This window comes from Barbus barbus, assembly GCF_936440315.1.
Source record: "Barbus barbus genome assembly, chromosome: 2".
Taxonomy (NCBI): Eukaryota; Metazoa; Chordata; class Actinopteri; order Cypriniformes; family Cyprinidae; genus Barbus; species Barbus barbus.
The window spans coordinates 9,557,179-9,577,549 of NC_136730.1; the positions used below are offsets into that span (position 1 = coordinate 9,557,179).

The window sequence follows — 20,371 nt, forward strand, 5'->3', positions numbered from 1 at the left end:
ATATGATCCAAGCATATTGATCCTCTGGGACTAATGATTGGATTTAAGCTATAAAGTGATGATGACTGGATTATCCACCAAATCACCATCATGACTGGTGTTAAACGGTGTAATCTAGGGAATAAGTACCTAAATTGTAGAGATCATGTGAGGATTATCTGGATTCCTGCTGTAAATGCTCCTAAAACATTAATAAAGATACTTACGGAACAAAAAGCCAGGGCAACATTTCACACAATACAAGTGCAATACAAATAGCCCAGGTTTGAGAAAAACATGTTTTTTTTGTATTTGATTCTAGATAATTCTTGATTTAGAATGACTTCTAGATGACAGACAAACATATTATAACATGCATTTATCAAGGATACGTGATTGTTTTTGCCCATTAAATATCCAGAAGTAAAAAAAAAACGGTATGCAAAACAAATAAAATATAATAAATATCTGCTAGTTAACTTTACAATTACAAAGAAACAGCAAGTAACACATGGAACTAAACATTACATTTTGAAGTAGAAAAACTGACTAGTGTTTTATTGTAAAACGTACTCCAGTCATCACTTTTTACATTCTTGGCTCTTTCATGATAAATTGCTTATGATTTCCCTAATTCTTAGTCATTTAATTATTCAATGTAAAACTAAATAATCCTTATTACTCCACTGTACATGCTTTTCTGTCAAAGTGTTTGTTTAATTCCTTTATACTGCTTTTTTATGTATATATTTTGCATTCAATTAAAATTCCGCTTCTATAAAGCTGCATAAAGTATCATGCACGTCAGAAAACCACCTCTGTAAAACCCATACACACTCAGGCGGCATGTAGGAGGCCTCGGCCCAACAGCGGCCCAGCGAGCTGTAAAATTAAACTTCATTTTCCTTTCATCCTCCTGCCTGCTTCGACTCCTCAGACTTACATAATAACAATAACCATAATCAAAAAACTCTCCCAGAGACACCACATGTGGTGAACACATCTCAGCTCCAACAAATAAAACTATATTCCTGCTTCTGGATGAAATGGAAGTGTCCTCGGAGGTGATACATGAGGTAATTTTAGTGGGCAGATAGGTCGTAAAAGGAAGCAGATAGGGCAGGCTGGAGTCCATTTGTATGTTTAGCGTGCGTGTGAGACACAGGGCCGGGATGGAAGCAGGGGAGATTGGAAGTCGACTGGGTGGAGGTAAATGACAGGCCTTTAGGAACGTGACTGCAGCCCGTAAACACATTGAAGTCAAGCACTGAGACAAATAAAAAGAGGACTAGTTTGGGGATGAGATTGCAAGGTAATAAAGCTCGCTGGCCCAGGTTTGGTGTGAGAGTGTTTCTCGAGCCAGTTAACAAAACTGCCACTTCCCCTTTTAGACCAATTCTGCACTGTCAAAAAAAAATAATAATTGCATCTTGTACATCCATTTTTATGACTTATACGTTTGGTTTGCATTATAAAATCTTGTGAAGAAAACTAACATTTAATGGAAAAAATAATTAAAATAAAATATTTCACGCAAATATAAAAATATGCTAAAAAAATTGAACTGTGGTTGGGCCAGTAAAAATGTTGATAAAAGCCAAAAAAAAACCAAAAAAACAGAAAAACTCTTATTGTTAAGCCCAGCAAATACAGGCAAAAGGAAGCTGGATTGATGGGAAGAAGGGAAGAAGTGTCTCAAAGAGGATGAAGTTTGGAAAACACTTTGGAAGCCATAAAAGGATTTCCCATTGACAGAGGAGATGTTCAGGAACCACCAGAGAAGAACACATGATGACAAGATGGTTTTATTTTCCAAAAGGAGCAACACTATACCTTGTTTTTACTAACAACAAGTAAACGTATCCCAAGAGGGCCTTTCTCATATACTCAAGAACCTTTTCATTACTTGAGTGCAATGTTGACTCACCTGACAATGTCCATGGCCTGGTAAATGATCTCAGATTGGTCGACAGCAATGACCTTCCTGGCTCCCGCTTTGGCGGCGAACATGGAGAGGATTCCCGTACCACATCCCACGTCAAGCACCACCTGCGGGTTAAAGGAGCATTGCGTAACCTTTCTGCGCTATGCCAGCTTGTCTGTGCCATCTTAAGCGTGCAGATGTGTAATAATGGCACCCGAGGCATTTATCAAGCTGACAGGGTCTAACCCTTATTTGCCAAAGTCCACTGGCTGGACCACGATGGCCGAGATAAGCCTCTCGTCGTCTACCCCCACTTCACCTTTTTCTTTCCAGCTCAGCGTGTCACCTCGGGATCCATGTTCAACCACGGCCGGCTAAAGCTGATCTAGCCAATGTCAGCGCAAAATTAATGGTTTGTATATGAGCTGTGGTGTATGTTGTGTATGTGCGTTGAAGCACCATTATCCTGTTATCAGCCCACTGCAGTTGACACATAAGAACCCCCCTTTAAAAAAAAAATACTGCAGCTCGGTATAATGCAAGGGTTTCTTATATCAGCCCTGTCAACGCAATCATGACTCCGTCGTAGCTTTTTCTACAACACTTAGAAATGCCGAAGTGGCTGGGCTTCAAGAAGCCCATACTCACCTTGTCCTTGAAGACGTCCATGTTGCGGTACATGAAGTCTCGATAGCTCTCAGTGCGCATCTTGTCCTGTCGAAAAAAGAGACAACCAAAGTCCTAAGTAATGGCACAGTGTCACCATTCTACTTCCCATTAAGAAGACAGAGCGCACCCATCCCAGTGAGAGAAATCGCTGAACACGATTCAATCATTCAGAACAAAAATTTAATTTTAACGCCTTATCCACAGTTAAAGCTGACAGTCAAGGAGCATGCTGGAAATCAAATTAACAATCGTTAAGCAGCACGAAAAAAAAATCTCATTTTTAACAGAGTCAAGATTGAATTAGAAAGCAATTCAAAGGATGTGTGTGACTGCTAATGAATTTTTTTTTTTGAGGGGAGGGGTTTGGTGTTGTTGGGAGTGGAGATGAAAAATTAAATGAAACTGACCCTGACACTTCTTGCTTTGCCAGCAGAATTCCAGCCAGAAATGGCTAATTAATCTGCCAATCAGACTAAGTACCACCCAGAACATACATGACGCCGGAAGCTATTTACAATCCAGACCACAGCCGTTACATTTATATTGGTTTAAATCAGGAATTGTTAAAAATAATAACTTTTTTGTTTGGTTAAACATTCAGCTTGAATTTTTATGATTTTTTTCCTGAACATTTTTTTGTTCAAACTACAGCACAAAAGTTTGGAATAATTATGTTTTTATTTTCAAGTTTTTGAAAGAAGGCTGCATTTATTTGATCAAAAATACAATAAAAATAATATTGTGCAATATTATTGCAATTTATATTTTAAAATGTAATTTATTCCTGTAATAGCAAATGTGAATTTTAAGCAGCCATTACTTCAGTATTCAGCATCTCATAGTCCTTTAGAAATAAATCTAATATGGAGTTTTTGCTGCTGCTTACTATGTGAAAACCATGATGCACTACCATTTAAAAGTTTGGGGTAAAGAAAGAAAGAAAGAAAGAGAGAGAGAAAGAGAGAGAGACAGAGAGAGAGAGAGAGAGAGAGAGAGAGAGAGAGAGAGAAAGAAAGAAAGAAAGAAAGAAAGAAAGAAAGAAAGAAAGAAAGAAAGAAAGAAAGAAAGAAAGAAAGAAAGAAAGAAAGAAGAAAAAATTCTGCAAGAATAAACCAATTAAACTGATAAAAAGTAACAGTAAAGACATTTCTGTTACAAAAGATTTCTATTTCAATCAGAGAATCTTAAAAAATGTATTACTGTTTCCACAAAAATATTAAGCAGCAAAAACAGTTTTCAACACTGATCATAAGAACCATTATTAATAATTTAATATCAATAATAACAAATAATAATATAATATGATAATAACTGAGAACCAAATCAGCATATTAGACTGATTTTTCAGAATTTCTATTTATCCAGTAGTATCTGATTTGATTCTTATCCATACTTAATCCTTTAAAAATGCTTTCAAATTATGGCAAAAATGCCATTAGCATTCCTGTATTAAAAGGAAAACATTAAAAATCTGTGTTTTTCTTAACAATTAAACTTATTTGAGTGCCCTTTCTGAATCTGATGCAGGAAAAAAAAAAAGATATGACGGAAAAGTTCACTTAACTTTCCTTACACGGAAAGTTTAGCATTAGTTAAAGGGTTAAAGATCGCGGCATCTGACTCATGACGGTAAACGGCATCATTTTATGGTGGACAGTAAAAGGCGTCAGCGCTTGCGTTGCACCATACAGCTCGCCTCTCCTCTGCAGAGTTTCAACTCTGACGCAAACTGCCATTTAATGCAAGTTGGAGGAGGCACCAATCACTGGCCCTCTCCAGGATGTACTGCAGTATGAGAGCTGATGATCCAAAAGCTCCTCACTTGAACCTCCCTTACTGCAGTTACAGCACTCAAACAATGACATCCTAATAATACATCTGGAAAATTGCAATGTGGGAAAATAAATAATGGCGAATCATGAAAATGAATGCTGCACAGAGCGAACCATTGCATCTTTTTTTTTAAGTAGTTTGCACAAAGTGTGAGTTGCTTGTGACCTTCTACCTATGCAAATAAGGCCGCAGATATATGTTAGATGGGGACAGACCTACCTTCAGCATCTCCTCATGGATGCTGTAATGCCCATAAGAGCTAAAGTAGGCCTCGTCTTCATCTTCTCTCAACTCAGCAATGGCCCCTGAGCGTGAAGGGCCACGACTTGTGTCTGCGTTCAGCACTAGACCTTGTGCCAACAATCTGGGGCAATGCAAACAACACACACACACACATATATAAGACAGATGAAAGCTTGGTCAGTCCACCAGCACACGTGCACGTGCATGTGAATGCTCGCTCAAAATCTTAACCACTGCAGTGGAATTTTACCCCATCTCTAACTTCTATTGCCCCGCCTCTTTTTTTGCACCTCTATCCACTTCAGTGAGTGTGTTTGAAACTGAACTCTATGCTGCACCCTGCTGGACCCACTTATACATTACACATCTATTGGAGTTGCACAGCTTCAAATCAGTTCTTTTAAATTAGTCAAGACTGAAGGTAATGTCTCTTTTTTATATATATATATATATATATATATATATATATATATATATATATATATATATATATATATATATATATATATATATATAAAATTTACTTAAAAAAATTTGTGAGCAGTGCCATTATTGTAATTGCTTGGTCAGATCAGTTTAAACAATGATAAATGTGGTTCAAACATAAAGGAAGATGTAAACTACTGCATGTTAAATTAACTGCCACTGAACAAAAGGTGGATTTTGCTCTTTTCATCAACCTTTGAATTTTGAACTAATTTTCAAGCATCTTTGTGAGAATTTGTGACATACTGTAACAACGGTTGATACTGTAGTTAAATAGCTTGGTCATCAGTTTGGAAAAACAAAAGACAATGTGTGTGCATTAATGCTCTCATATTACAAGTCTGTGGGAAAGTGTATTGCATAATTTAAAGACTGAAATGTGAAATTCATATTTGTTATGCAGTATGCCACATATCCAGTCCACAGAGCTTGCATTTAAAGTTGTATTTAACCCTCATGTACTGTTCAAAAACAAGTGTCTTCCTGTATGGTCCGGGTCAAATTGACCCATATTGGATTCAATGTAACTCCACAAAAATTACGACTTGAAAAGAAACATACAATCAAGTACAATCAATAAACATTTAATATCAGTACTTTTCACACATTTCAAAGAATGAATATCTGAATTTATGATTTATAAAAATGTTTTTAACCACTATTTTTGACTGCCACTCCCCCAGACCTGTGAGATGTTTGCGATTGCACATATTTTTAAGATAATATCTTGGTCTAAACCTAAAGTAATCTTGACAAATTATATATCATTTGAAAGGTTTCGGACTCTAGTTTTCATATTTGGTTCAAAGAAATGACAGAGCAATAGATAAATAGCGATAGATTCTCCATTTGTGACATGGTGCCAAACACACTCTTATTCTATATGTATGTTTTTATGTGTTTTACAGATAGAATTCAAATCAGATATTAAAGTTACTGCCCAAACTATTTCTGAATAGGATGTCTACTTCATAAATATTTTTTTAAAAATATGGAAATATATATTTCAGAACACTCAAACAGTAAATGGAAATCGTCTAGTGGAAAAGTTTGGTACTGCATCCACAAAATTGTACTTAAAAGTTAATTTTTTGAGATCTCAACCTAAAATTTGGCACAAAACTTGTTCAGATGATTTGCTTTGATTTTCTTGAAGATTTGATGGTAAACATGTTTTGTAAAATTGCTATTTTAATGTAAAACACAAAAATATGTATTTTTATATTTTTCATTTTCATACATTTAAACTTTGTATAACTTCTTTATGAATTTACTTTCATAACAATTTTTTACTTCTACAATAACCTGTGATGTTTCACCTTTAAAAGGATACCAGTCTTAAGTCTGTGCTCTGAAGTATTCAAGTTTTATAACAATTTTAGCCGGAAAAGGCATTTTTATATCCATGCTCAAAAACTGTGACTTACAGTTAAAAGGCTAAACAGTTTTGTTTTCACAAACTTTGAAATTAAAAATTTGTTAAACTCATCAAGACACTGACACTAGGAGGCACTTGAGAGAGTTGAGAAGCTCTGAAATACAAAAAAGGAATTTGTTGTTATTTGTGTGTATTTCAGTTGCTTTTAAATGGATGCCTATGAGGGTTAAATTGACCCACGAACATCACAAACGTATAATAATTTCTGTATTTACATTTCATATCACATCAGTGTGTTGAAACTGTGCATGTGTGTTCACGACCCTAAATGAGAAAAAATAACAAAATTTCAAGAATAACAACATGAGTTAAATAGTATTTCAGATAGATTGAAAAAAGAAACGATTGCTCATTTTTACCATCTTTGGCTGACAAAATATTTTTCTGTATTGAAATGAGTGGGGAAAAGCTACTCTTTTTGCTTCATAGGATAGTAAAAAACTAAAATATCAAAATATAACCGAGATATGTTATTATTTTGGGTCTGTAGAGTTGCCTTAAAATAGCATTAAAATAGGCGGGTCAAATTGACCCGGGGAACAGTACGAACGTAACAAATTTCTTTTGGACCTGTCAAAACACATCAGCATGTTGAAACTTTGCATGCATGTTCATGACCCTAAATGAGGAAAAGTCACAAAATTTCAAGAAAAAAAACATAAGTTAACTGATATTTCCGACAACTCAAAAATCAAAGCTGAACCCGGAACAATACATGAGGGTTAAAGGGATAGTTCACCTAAAATGTAATATTCTGCATTAATTTAAACCTTTCTTTTATCTGCAGAACACAAAAGAAAATATTTAGCATTAAACCCCACTGACTTTCACCGTATGGACAAAAAAAAATCTCCTTTTTGTGCCATAATGATGACCGAATTTTCATTTTTGGATGAACTATCCCTTTAACAAATGATTCAAAATGCAGCGGCACGACTGATCTTCAACGAGCCCAAAAGAGCGCATGTTACACCTCTCTTCATCTCCTTGCACTGGCTACCAGTGGCAGCTCGCATCCAGTTCAAGACACTGATGCTTGCGTACAGAACTACCACAGGCTCAGCACCCTCCTACTTCCACTCACTATTACGAACCTACATCCCCTCCAGAAGTCTGAGATCTGCTAGTGAGCGACGCCTTGTGGTACCATCACAGAGAGGCTCAAAATCACTCTCCAGAACATTCTCGTTCACCATTCCTGGCTGGTGGAATAATCTTCCCACCCCTATGCGGAGCGCTGGATCCCTGTCAATCTTCAAGAAACATCTGAAAACACATCTCTTTCGTCAGTACTTGACTTCATCCTAAACTCAAAAAAAAAAAAAAAACATCTTAATCTTTCCCTCTATCCTTCTCTCTCTCCCTTACTAGCTTGTACTTATTTGAACAATGACTGAGACTTGGTGTTACGAGCACTTCCTCTGTCTAATTGCCTCTTCAAGATGAATCGCTTTTTGTATTCCCCAATTGTAAGTCGCTTTGGATAAAAGTGTCTGCCAAATGACTGTAAATGTAAATGTTAACCAATTTTTTTTCTTCTTTTTTTCTAAATTCAAATTCCTTTAAGGTAACTCACTGCTGGAATATGTGGTTTTAATAAAAACTGTCTGTCTATGCAGGAAAAGACATTTTTAAAATCTATGACACATGACTCAAGAAAAAAGGGGGGGGGGGGGGGGGGGGTGCTGTGGCAAAAAAAGGAAAACTTCCAACACCCATAATGCACTGGGTTCAATCCACTATCCACGAGTAGGAATACAAAAATCTGAAGTTTTCTCAAAAGCCCTGGAACTGTCAAAAATCCGCTGGATGACGTGTTTTTTGAACTTCATACTATCAGGTAAGGCATGTTTAAGATTGGCACAAGCAATATTGTGTTATTTTTGCAATCAAACTAAAGATGAGTGATTGAACAAAAGTTTGCATAAACATTATTCCACAAGCTGAATAATGCTATTTTGCTTATACTTTGAGGAAAAATAGCACTAAAAAGCTGAGCCACAGTGATTCAGTGCTGAGGTTATACTGACTTGAGTTTGTGCAGATCATCCATGGCCCGGGCCAGAGCTTCCTCAGCTCTCTGAGCTCTGTCTTCAGCCTGTCTGGCTCTCTGAAGCAGAAGAGACACCTGATCACCAGCCGCAGGGCTCAACGTCACAGCTGCAGCCTCGCACAACTCTTCAACATCTGACAAAATACAAGCCAGTAGCACAAATGTGTTTCAAACATGTAAGAAAGATTAGCACATCCTCAAAAGTTATAAAGTTAATACGTTTTTTTAAATATACCTATTCAGCAATGATGCATTAAATTGATCAAAAGTAACAGTAAAACATTTACAATGTTAGAAATTATGAATTTTCTATTTTTCAAATAATCCTGAAAAAAAAGGAAATCACTTTGTGCATACAAAATTTCAGCAGCACAATCTTGATCGTAATAAGAAATGTTTCTTGAGCAGCAAACCAGAATGATTTCTGAAGGATCATGTGACTATGGATCGTGTAAGATAGAAAACAGCAGGAATTTGTCCGTATAAATGAGACAAAAACAATGATTCTCATACCTATCTGCAATAATGGGTCATCTGGTAACGCTGGTTTCATATATTCATCACTGTCCCATGGCAATGGACCATTTGAAGCAAGTAGCAAACTCTCTGCAGAACATTTCTACAAAACACACACAGCTTAGACAGGCATCAAGTCATCTTATCGCAACTGAGTGTGTTAAACGGATACTTACTGCAGTTCTAATGTAGTTTATCATCTTTATGTAGCTATAGTCCTCAAGCCCTAAAGAGAAATTAAAACATTTGTATTTCAAGACATCAGGCATCACTCAGCACACTGAGCAGTCCTTGTTTGGAAAACTTACGGTGTTTTTGGACAAGAGCTGGAATATCCACACCATGATCTGCCTTACAGTGTTGTACTGTTTCAGACACAGAGGTGAGAGTCCTGTTTAAAGTGAGACACAGATACTTGAGTACAAAACAAACCCTTTATTCTTAAAGGATCAGTTCAACCAAAAATGCAAATTCTGAGGTTTTTCACTTTTTTCAGAACACAAATTTGGAAAAAAGAAGTACATATACACCTAGACTCCTGATCTGCTTGTATAAAGTTCCCTGCTCATTTCTGACACACAAAATCAAAGCCTTACTCAGTTTTTGTGTTTTTTTTTTAATAAATAAATGAATAATCAAAGTTCAGATCAGGGTTATTTACTGTAAACTAAAAGTATAAAATAGTTAAGTTTAAAATTATTAAGATTTTTGTTAATGGAAATAAAATAAAAATACTTAACTAACCCAACAAAAACATTGTTGAAGAAATACTGCATTGGCAATTAATAAAAATATGTTTATGTTGAAGCATTGAAATTACTAAGTGGAAATAATACATGAACAAATCTATGATACAAAAATTATAATGGTTCATAGATCCATACTTTTGACATCCAAAAAGAGTTTGTATTTGTGATGCATTTCTCTACATTTTTCTTCTTCTAGCACTATTAATCTAACTTAAATCAAAATGTTAAAATGTTGCTCTTTAGGTTATAAATCTAACACTACACTAATAGTGTGTAGAAAAAGATAAGATAGCCAAAGAGATTGTTACAAAGGAGTAACAATATCATACATTTGAATAGTTTCCCCTGTCTATAAAAAGCCAACATAAAAGCAAATTATTTAAGTTTGGAAATAGCACGCTAGATTTTCTCACATATAAGTATAAGTGGGTGTGTAAACATGGAAATATATTGCTGGATTATTATATTTGCAGATACAAACACGAGCAGATCACAGTAAATCATCTTTCAGTTTTCTTTCTGGAAGCCTCAGCATGAGTGATTTCCACTGAATGTTACCTGTCACAGAGTAAACAAGGGACTGTTATGTGTTCAGATCCCTCCTCCATCGACTGCCATTGCTCTTCATCACTGTCAGACAGCTCGGGTACATCTTCACACACCTCGCAGTCAGCATCTCCTACATCACAGGATACAATGACAAAACCCATAACTCATAAACACCTCCTAAACAACCGGTTATGAGAAATACTAACAAAAATAACAGTGTTACACCATTAATTACACCATTTGAAAATGCCGAGCTGCAGCTAAGATTAAATTACACTATCCAGCTCGCTAGAATAACGCAGTTTAAATCGCATCATAGGTTAAAGCAAATATATGCATCACATTTCATAGACTCACGTGTACCTGTGTACGCTGCCATGTTGAGTCGTTTTTCTCATCCGGGTCATTCTTATTGTGGTGCAATTCTCCTTTGTCGCCATGTGAGGTCGCTGTTTCTTTAGTAATCGCAGTAACCGTGTGCCTCTGTGTTTGTGTCTAAGTGCGTATTGTATTTGTGCATTTTTACAAAACATCAAAAAGCAGGTACAACCCATTATCTTTATGTTTTGTAATTTTAGAATAACGCACTAGGCCTACCTACTACACTCAAGACTCACCATAATTAGCCTATTGTAAGGCTTGCACTATATTTCTATATACAGTATGGCTAGTGTGTGAATTAGTATTGTCACTTTTCCGTGTGGAAATTATTTACAAAGCTAATTTTTTATTTAATTTTAAAGAATGAGTTAGATAAGAAAGAAAGCGAGAGTCAAGCACACACGTGAACTCTTCCAATGCTGGTTAAAAGCATTACAAAATCATGAAGTTTGAACATAATATATATGTTATATGTGCAGCTGCAAAGTTCAAAAATTTATATTCTGCATGCAGTTGAACTGTATAGCTGCTAAACAGCTTCTGTACATTATGAAGTTTAATACAGCAAATAAATGCTTTTGTCTTTCAGTTGTGACTGAAGAGGTGACTGTTTTAATCCACTTTTCAGATATCACACACAAAATAATATTATTATATACACAATAGTTGTCAAGTATGAATATAATTTATTTTTCCTGAGCAATATAAAATTACATAACAAAACAAAGCACCAGAACCCTAATATAAAGCATAAAGAAACACAGCACATATTAAATTAAGCAGTCAATCAGTACTATATTTTGAATATGTTTTTAAACTACTTAATATGATAATTACATCCAAGTCAACTGCAGTAAAACAATATTTTGGCTTATCCTACTGAAGAACCACACCATGCCAGAATTGCACTTAAGTAAAGAAATGTGAGAATAAAAGTCTTATTTTTGGTCTCCAATTTTTCCAAGATTGCATATGGCCTTGTTTTCGAGAATTTCCACTTTCTTCTCTCCATCTTTAAGTGTGTTGACAACCATAGCCCTGGCCACTGCTGTGATGGGAATAGACATTGTAGGGAAAACAGAGGAGAATGCACCAAGAAATTTCTGGGCCACCCACTCGGCTGGCCTGCTCTCCTCTCTGTCCACTAAGAGCACCCTAGACAAAAAAAAACAATCACATATAATGATGATTTAGAAATAACTGAAAAATCAGACGTGCACAACACAAAGATGTATGACCTCAGAGACTATACGCAGAGTATAAGAAATCACAACAGATTTTATTCCTTGTTTTTTAGAACAAAAAAAAGCAGCGGGACTTACGCTGGTCGATAGACGGAGAAACGCTCAAACCCTAGGTCTTCAATTTCTGCTTCAACCTGTCCCTGTAAATACACCAGTGTTGGATTGGCTTGAATGACATGAAAATACAAGCTTCTTTGCACTTCTTTGCTCTGTAAATTAAATAAGCCATATAATTTTAACAAGTTATAATACCTTAGTTTTCAGGTAGAGAAAGCTGCTGGTTTTGTCTGCACCTTTGGAGGATTCGAGGTGAAAATGTGAGCAACCTCCTGCTTTGGCAAGTTCTGCAGACTTGAGTACGTAGTCATGATCCACCCGCACAAACCCTTCCTGTAAGCCCATACAAATGTATGCACAAAAGGTTATGTTTTTTATTATCCAATTAACCAACTTTACCACAAAAAATGAACATGAAATGTAAACTTGCAAAGGGTTCCCCACAAATGCATCATTGTTTACCAAAAACAGAAAGTGATTTTATAATAATAATTATATTATTAATAATTTATTTTAAAAATGTTTTGTTCATCAGCTGCTGAAGTGTCTTTACTTGCATTGCCAATTAGTTTTAGTTTGCATTTATTTTTTGTCTCACCATACATTCCAATTATACAAATATTGATCTTAATGACTTGTAATTTAATTTAATTTAACATAAACTAAATGCAAACTAAAACTCATTAAGAAGAGACAGCGAGTGCAAATCTTTTGTCTGAAAATTATGTTATACATATATTGAGAAAAAGCATTTTTTTATATTTCTCAAGTTGAAATAAGGTTCAGCAGAAAGTCCTTCATGCATTTATACAGTACAGTTCACAAAATGATCACATCTGAAACATACAGCTCCTGCTTTGGCCTTGGTTGTTCCTAGACAGCAGTATCCAACATCATGGCCCTGAAAAGCCTCAGCGTACTCATCTAGCTTCTCAAAATCAACCACCTTTTGCACCTGAAGAGAACAAGGAGGACAATAAACAGTCAGAATAAAGTCCTGCATAACATTTTTTTTAAATTGCATTGCATTAAACAACAAAATATTAAACCTTGTGCTGTGCTTTCTTTCTTTAAAAGGAAAGTTTACCCAAAAATGAAAATTCAGTCAGTGGTTATCAACATTCTTCAAAATATTATTTTGTGTTTAGCAGAAGAAGGGAATTCATACAGGTTTGACGTTTGGGACAACTCGAGGGTGAGTAAATGTTGACTGAATTTTCATTTTTGGGTGAGCTATCCCTTTAAGTCACTTCATTTGATATTTGCTATTCAAAATTCTTAAATTTTTAGCATGAATAAGTGTCCAAACAAATTATGGGCTACTGTACATGGGCATCGTAACATTCTCAAACTTGACACATTACCAGATGTTCATAGGGTTTATCCTCGAAGGTTAGCTGCCTTCGTCCAATGAGAGTGATCTTGGAGAAGATGTTGCGCTGCACTATTTCCTTCAGCAGCGCCCCTCCGGTCTCACCTGAAGCGCCGAGAATGAAGCACGTGCTGTTCTTCTTCCGGTAATTCTCTTCCATCGCGTTCAGATCCATTCTGTAATGAAGAAATAATTGCATACGCAACCGTTTGAATCTCGCAACATCACCATGACAGTGCATGAATTTGCACATGTGTACTATAATAAACAGGTGTATTAATAACTGCTTCATGAGCGGCGCTCACTGAGTCAATCAAATCTCAGGACGATTGTCTACTGGTAAGAACTGTAGCTACACTAAAATAGGCCTACATGTCTGGAATTGTTGAAATCCATTAATGCCAGTATTTGGTACCTGGCATGCTAATGTTAATCTGCCCCAGAAATCTCTCAAATGATTTTTAAAAATCCTTATCCAGTAGCCTATATATATATATATAATAACAATCAGCTGTGGTTTGTCCATGCTGAGAAAAGTATCGAGTACCACGTGACAATAAAGGTGTCGTTTGCCGACATGAATGAACTCGAGAAATATTATTAGCAGATTTACTGAATTGATATTACATTCAGCCACGTCCAGTCGACTTATTTCATCATGCATAGCATGCTCTCTTTTTTTTCATTTTTACTGTTGTTATTTTATTCTTTATCTCTCTGATTCAAATTCTCCTTCTGTATTTTTTTTAGTATTTGATGACGTTATTTACCTAAATACAATAAAGACGGAAAATTGCCATTATCACGAGGTGTGGTCGTTCATAGGCTGCTATGAGCGAGATTCGAGAATCAAAATGATCACGTACTGTAGAAAAAAAAACATATTGCCAGCACAGGCAGGACAAAGCTTGCATAGTACGATAAGTTACATAGCAATAGAAGTGACTGTAGTGGACTGTATTGGATACTTCACCTTGGGATCTCGTCGGTCTCTGAATTCTCCAGATAATTAAAAACAGCGGCGAGAGCCACAACAAAAACAGTGAAGAAGCTTAAGGTTTTACCCCAGTTACTCTCAAATATATTCATGCCAAGGTCGATAAACAGAGGTAGTTGATACGCTGGAGCTTCTTCCTGTTGTAGCGTCCACTGTATCACACTGCGCGTGCGTGGAACGCCTGCATGCATAGAATGCAGCGTGTTCCAGCTGTTTTTAAAAGCATATTCACGAGCACGACTGCGTTTGGGTTTACTGGCACTTGAATCACTTCAGAACGTGAAAGTCATCACTTTACATACTAAAGTACTGTGGCAGTGTCAGTGCACATGAACACCTCTCAAAAAAAGCAAAAAAGCTGTGCTGCTTATGTGGTGGTGCAGGTTTGAGTCTGGCTTGTACTGTGTCCTGAACTCATTCTTTTGAGTTTCTCTGTGTATAATTTTATTGACATGTGGCTATACTTAACCACTGGTTCACCTTACCTCACTTTTACTCATATTATATAGTACAGTGTGTGTGGTAGGTTTATTTGAACAGTGAGAGACAGAATAACAACAACAACAAAAAACATTTCAAAAAGTTATAAATTGATTTGCATGTGAATGAGTCAAATAAGTAATCATCATAATCCACAAACACTCCCACCTTCTGTGGTTTAACTCTCAGAGACAGACAGACGGACCAGTACAAGCCCAATATTCATCCCCATTCCTCAGAGCCACAGTCCAGAATCCATTCTGAGGACTCACCATGATCTGTCTCTTCCTGTTAATAGATTCTCTTAAATTCCAGTCTGTCTTTCCCTTCACCTGCACCTCAAAATAAAATCTCCCTGAGGAGAATCCCTCTTTTTCCAGGACACCGGGATAGTGATCAAACCTCTCTGGGTTGTTTGGGAGCATTTGTTTAATGTCTCCATGTCTCACATGTTTCCCATCATTAGACAGAATGAGATATGGATGAGCTGTAGCAGGATCCAGAGTCACATCCACTGAGAGAGAGAGAAATCAGAGAATATGAATTTAGATGTGCTTAATATTTAACAAAAAATATTTGGTACAAGTGATTATATGTTCAGCTGTCATATGTGTATCTGTATCTCTGAATGTGAAAGAAAAGTACAAATGACACATTTTACCTGTAAAATGCTGCATCACCCTTAACACTGTGGAGGCAAATAATAATAAAACATCAACAATTGTGGATAAACCAGCATCCAAAGGCTATAGTTTGTTGCCATAATACTTTTATTTAGCAAAAATAAAACTCCTGAGGAAAAAAAAGCAAACCTGTTTTCAACATTGATAGTGATTAAAAATGTTTCTTGAGCACCAAACCAGCATATTAGAATGATGAGATATTATATTATACAACATATTATGAATGATCATGTCACTCTGAAGACTGAAATAATGTCTGCTGAAAATAAATTAATAAATTACCGAGAATAAATTACTTTATAAAATGTATGAAAACAGAAAGCAGTCATTTTAAATTATAATATTTCACAATATTATGTTTAACTGCATTGCTGATTAATTAAATGCAGCCTTGGTGAGCATTTGTGACCTCTGCAGCCACAATATTACCCTAGATAAAGCATGACTGCTGTAAAAATAAAATTTGTGTGCTGTATTTACATTGACCTACCAGATTCATTGAGTTTCTTGTCTAGTTTCCTGCAGCTGGGTCAGAGCTATCCTCAGAGTCTCCACACTCACATCAGTGTTCATACTGATCTCAGGCCAGTTCCTGGTGTGTGGAGGACTGCACAGGGATGGATCAATCTACAGCAGGAGAGAGCAGAAATCCCTCAGCATGAAGAGTGTGAGTGTTGTCCCGTGATGTGAGCAGACAGAGAGACACTGACCTGTAGGAGCTGGAGGTGATCCTCAGTGTGTAAGAGATGATCCAGCTCAGTGTTTCTCATCTTGAGCTCAGTGATTTCCCGCTGCAGCTCTTGAATGAGCTTTTCCTCCTGATTCTCTGCCTCTTTCTGCTTCTCCTCCATCATCTTCAGCAGCTCAGCCTGACATCTCTCAATGAAGCACATCAGATCGCTGAAGAGCTCAACACTGGCTGCTTTCTCTCGATCTGTGCTTTTCTGAAAAATACATTACTTTAAATAATCAGATTAATTTTTTTTAAGGGAAATCAAATCATTACCCATCTAATATTCTATATCCTCTCACTTTTCTGCTGAGTAATTCACATCTTGAATATTCTTGATTCTGTCCTGGATCATTCGCTGCACATCTTTCTGTGTCTTCATCATATAAGTCTACAGACCAACCAGAACACACAAACATTTAATTAATTGTTATTAAAACCAGATTATTGTATTTTAATGTTAACAGTATCTCATGCCTTCTTCTCTTTACTCTCCTCCTCTAGAGGAACAGTGTTGTGAGTCTTGTGGTCTCCATCAGAGCAAAACACACACACATACGTCTGATCATCTCTACAGAACAGCTCCAGAGGTCTCTCATGTTTCTGGCATATATAGTGATTTATATTCTCCACAGGATCCATCAATTTGTGTTTCTTTAAGCTCAGGACTTTCAGATGAAGAACCAGGTGTTTCACAGTAAGAGGTCTGACACACCAGACAGGACTTCAAGGCTTTCATCTTTGTTTCTTCACAGACATCACAGAGAACTTCAAATTTTTTGAGTCCAACATTTTGCATAAACTGACTGGTGTTGTCAGATATTTTACTGTATTTCCATTTATTCCATTCTTTCAGGCATTTTTCAGTGGAGACTGGATCAGTCCAGATCCACTTGGAGGCTCCTCATCTACAGCACCACAGGAGGATGTCAGAGCTGAAATGTGGATTTTATCATTTAATATTTGTTGGAATACTGAACATACAAGTAATGTTATTAAGAAGTAAAGATTAGTTTAGATCAGTACTAAATTTAATATCACAGTCCCATCACATTCTTAGTACCCTAATGATTTTGATATGCAAACGTTCTTTGAATGACAATGGTTTGTAGTTTGTTCTAGCATCTCATACATGATTTCCAAGACATTCTGTATGAATTTTTTTTTTTAATATTGTAAAACAACACGATATAGTTTTGATTGTTTGATTGAGTTACACAGCAGAGGGGAAAAAAACTGAAAGATACAATAACCAGCAACTATTTTTTTTTTCTTTTTGAAATCTTTACATGGCAAATTTATTTTGTGTTTTTCATGTTACATATTAATCTCATATTTTCATATTTATATTTAATCTCACATTTTCAGCTTTATTTCCCACTTGACTTTATGTCTCACAGTGTGAATTTATTTCATATCGAGGGTTGAGAACCAGAAGTGACATTTCACCAACTTTACAGTAGAGCCAAAACAAACAAAAAAATACCATAGTTTGACTTTGTGTACTGATTTCAATTGTTTATAATACAAATTTGTACACTCATGGATGACAGTACTTTTGCCAGTAGAAAAAGCTCATTAAGAGCTTTCATTTGATGTATATATCTCCATTTCACCAAAAATGTCACTTACGCCCTTCGGGTTTTTCTTTCTCTTTTGTTTACTTAGAGACTGAATAGAGAGACAATTAAAAACATTTTGCAAACTGTATTTTAACAAAATAATATTTAAATTGATAATTATTACTTCTAAAAATATAAATGTTGTCACATCACTGGCCTAGATTAAGTAGTTTTGTTTGACATGATGTGTTCTTAAGAAAATTTTGTGCCAAAATTCCACTCACTTTATCACTGAAAACAGGTCATTTCTACAATGACCAATGGCACCTGTAACCAAAAGCGCTCATGTGTGATGCCTTATTCTCACCAGTAGATGGCAGTGTAAACCCAAGATCTGTGAACCCTGTTTTTTCCCTTGCTTAATACTTGGGGGCCCCTGCGTTCAGAAGATTGGCTCTTGCCTGCCACTAATCTAACACTGGTGCTTTTGATGATGAAACACATTCAATAACAGTTATCTCTTTCTGTTTAATGTTGTATTTGTGCTTAATTCCTGTAAAGCTGTGGAAAGACTTTCATACCAGAAAGTGCAATTCACAAATGAACATATTTTACCAATATCACTAGAGGAAAGCATGATTCAAGTCTTCAAATGGAGCAAAACTGCACTACACTGTATCATTAAACATATCAAAGTTGTGAATTAAACTGTTTCCTCTACAGTCAATGAGGCCACACCATATGCTCCAATCCTTTAAAGCAGATTTTATTGTCCAACTGTTTAAATTCCACCTCTTGTTCAAACGTTTGTTGGCCGCTGGTATGAATAGACCCATATGTCAGCTGGCAATCCTCTTTCAGATGTTACTGAACAAATGCAGTGGAGATTTATAGAAGGCTATTGATATCAACTTTCATTATTCCTTCTTTAAAATGATCTGGGAAATAGAAAATATCTCTTTCTTAAGGACAGATGAATGTCCAATAAACCATATTTTAATACATGCAGCCACAGAGTTCATTCTTGGACTACTCTTGTAGAATGAAATGACTGTAAAGCTCAAGTAAGGAAGTGTTATTCCGAAAGCAACCCACAGTGCATCTGGACATGCTCATGCAATGAATGAATTTTCCCTGCTGATTTTTTAACTTTAAGCCTCCCTCTGAAAAGCTGCTCTTTTTCTATTATTGAGCTTAAACCAATCTCGTCGAGGACAGGGAAGAATGACAAAATGCGTCATGAATGAATCCACATCCCCCTCGCCGCTTAAAACAAAAGGCTTCGATCTTGCTGTCCTGTCAGTAACAGGGTGACCACGGTGAGCTCTGGAGATGCCGGCGGAGTATAGTCTGTTAATTACCACTGAGTGGAATCAAAATGGCTTCCTATTGTCCCATGTTAGTGGGGGTCTGTGGCAGCCTGCGGAGGAGAGATGGCTTTGTGTAGGTCGCTGTCATACACACATGTTGAGTCATTGTGGCCTGACTTCGATCGGATGAGCGTATGTAGGAAATGCGATTGAGGCCATGCTGAGGTTCAGAGGAGGGTTTTCATTCACAGTGTCATTAAAAACACTTGTTAAATGTTAAATGTCAAAACAGCTTGATATGTGGATGTGAATTCTTGAAGTCATGCATTTTTACTTGTAATTCTAACTCAGCAAAACCAGATCTTTAATTACACCTCGCAATCAATAATTCTAAGAAATAGAAGGCTACAGATAAACACTAGCTAGTGGGAACTTAAGTGCATGTAAGTGCATTAAACTTTTTAATATCTTTTGACTGACGTCTGTCTTTACAGGTGGCACATTCAAAAAGGTTATTAAAAGCAAGTAGTGCCAACCATATAATAATAATATAATAAGTATGTAAATAAATAAATAACAAATGAATAAATAAATAAGACTGTTAAAAAAAGAATGAATAAATTAATTAATGAATGAATAGGGCATTTCCACAAACAAATAAATTAATGATTGAATAAGACAGTTAAATGAATGAATGGATAAACGAATAAATAAACAAACAAACAAACAAACAAATAACCAATGAATGAATAAGACTGTTAAACAAATAAATGAATAAATAAATATAAATACATTAATTAATTAACTAATTAACTAATTAATGCATAATTAAGCTTATTGATTTTTTATATTTTTTTGTTGACAATTTTTTTAAACTAGAATTAAATTGTAAATTAAATGTAAAAATTTTAAAAAGTAGAATTTAAAGTAAAATGTATTTAAATCATGACAGAAAGTTAGAATGTCTATTATAAAGTTGGTTGAAAAAAATAAATAAATAAAGTTATGAATTAATGAATGGAAAAATAGGTCTATAAGTCAATTTTGGCATGCTTTACTGTTAATGAAAAAAAATTTTTTATATAAATTGTATTTTAAATGTATGTAAAATGCGTT

General features: G+C 35.7%; 2 protein-coding genes and 1 pseudogene across 6 annotated transcripts in view; all 3 read right to left on the reverse strand.

Annotated features, from left to right (window-relative positions):
* The window catches only part of prmt3 (protein arginine methyltransferase 3), a 70,620-nt gene extending 59,772 nt beyond the window's left edge, over positions 1-10,848 (reverse strand). Inside the window, exons 1-9 of one of the 3 annotated variants that reach the window (XM_079434007.1) lie at positions 10,803-10,848; positions 10,449-10,569; positions 9,450-9,532; positions 9,318-9,367; positions 9,139-9,244; positions 8,603-8,759; positions 4,625-4,769; positions 2,552-2,617; positions 1,907-2,028 (exon numbers count right to left, since the gene is read on the reverse strand). In XM_079434007.1, the coding sequence (XP_079290133.1) occupies positions 1,907-2,028; positions 2,552-2,617; positions 4,625-4,769; positions 8,603-8,759; positions 9,139-9,244; positions 9,318-9,367; positions 9,450-9,532; positions 10,449-10,569; positions 10,803-10,818 (866 nt within the window). In that variant the 5' untranslated portion in view covers positions 10,819-10,848. Of the gene's footprint in view, positions 1-1,906; positions 2,029-2,551; positions 2,618-4,624; positions 4,770-8,602; positions 8,760-9,138; positions 9,245-9,317; positions 9,368-9,449; positions 9,533-10,448; positions 10,570-10,781 lie in introns of all 3 variants that reach the window. The other 2 variants (XM_079434006.1, XM_079434008.1) reach the window with 2 other exon arrangements.
* A 558-nt stretch (positions 10,849-11,406) lies between these two features.
* htatip2 (HIV-1 Tat interactive protein 2) lies at positions 11,407-14,656 on the reverse strand. 2 transcript variants are annotated; one of them, XM_079438714.1, is made up of 6 exons: positions 14,467-14,656; positions 13,486-13,669; positions 12,969-13,076; positions 12,317-12,454; positions 12,143-12,204; positions 11,407-11,975 (listed from the first exon to the last, which is right to left on the reverse strand). In XM_079438714.1, the coding sequence occupies exons 1-6, from the start codon at positions 14,580-14,582 to the stop codon at positions 11,759-11,761; spliced, it is 825 nt and encodes a 274-aa protein (XP_079294840.1). In that variant the 5' UTR covers positions 14,583-14,656; the 3' UTR covers positions 11,407-11,758. The 2 variants fall into 2 exon arrangements, with proteins under 2 accessions (XP_079294840.1, XP_079294841.1); XM_079438715.1 differs by having other exon boundaries at positions 11,489-11,975; positions 14,558-14,654.
* A 499-nt stretch (positions 14,657-15,155) lies between these two features.
* On the reverse strand, positions 15,156-17,182 carry LOC306881043 (zinc finger protein RFP-like; annotated as a pseudogene). Its single transcript has 5 exons — positions 16,861-17,182; positions 16,686-16,774; positions 16,364-16,604; positions 16,144-16,280; positions 15,156-15,484 (listed from the first exon to the last, which is right to left on the reverse strand). The product of its transcript is annotated as a zinc finger protein RFP-like (transcript).
* Between the last annotated feature and the right edge of the window lie 3,189 nt (positions 17,183-20,371).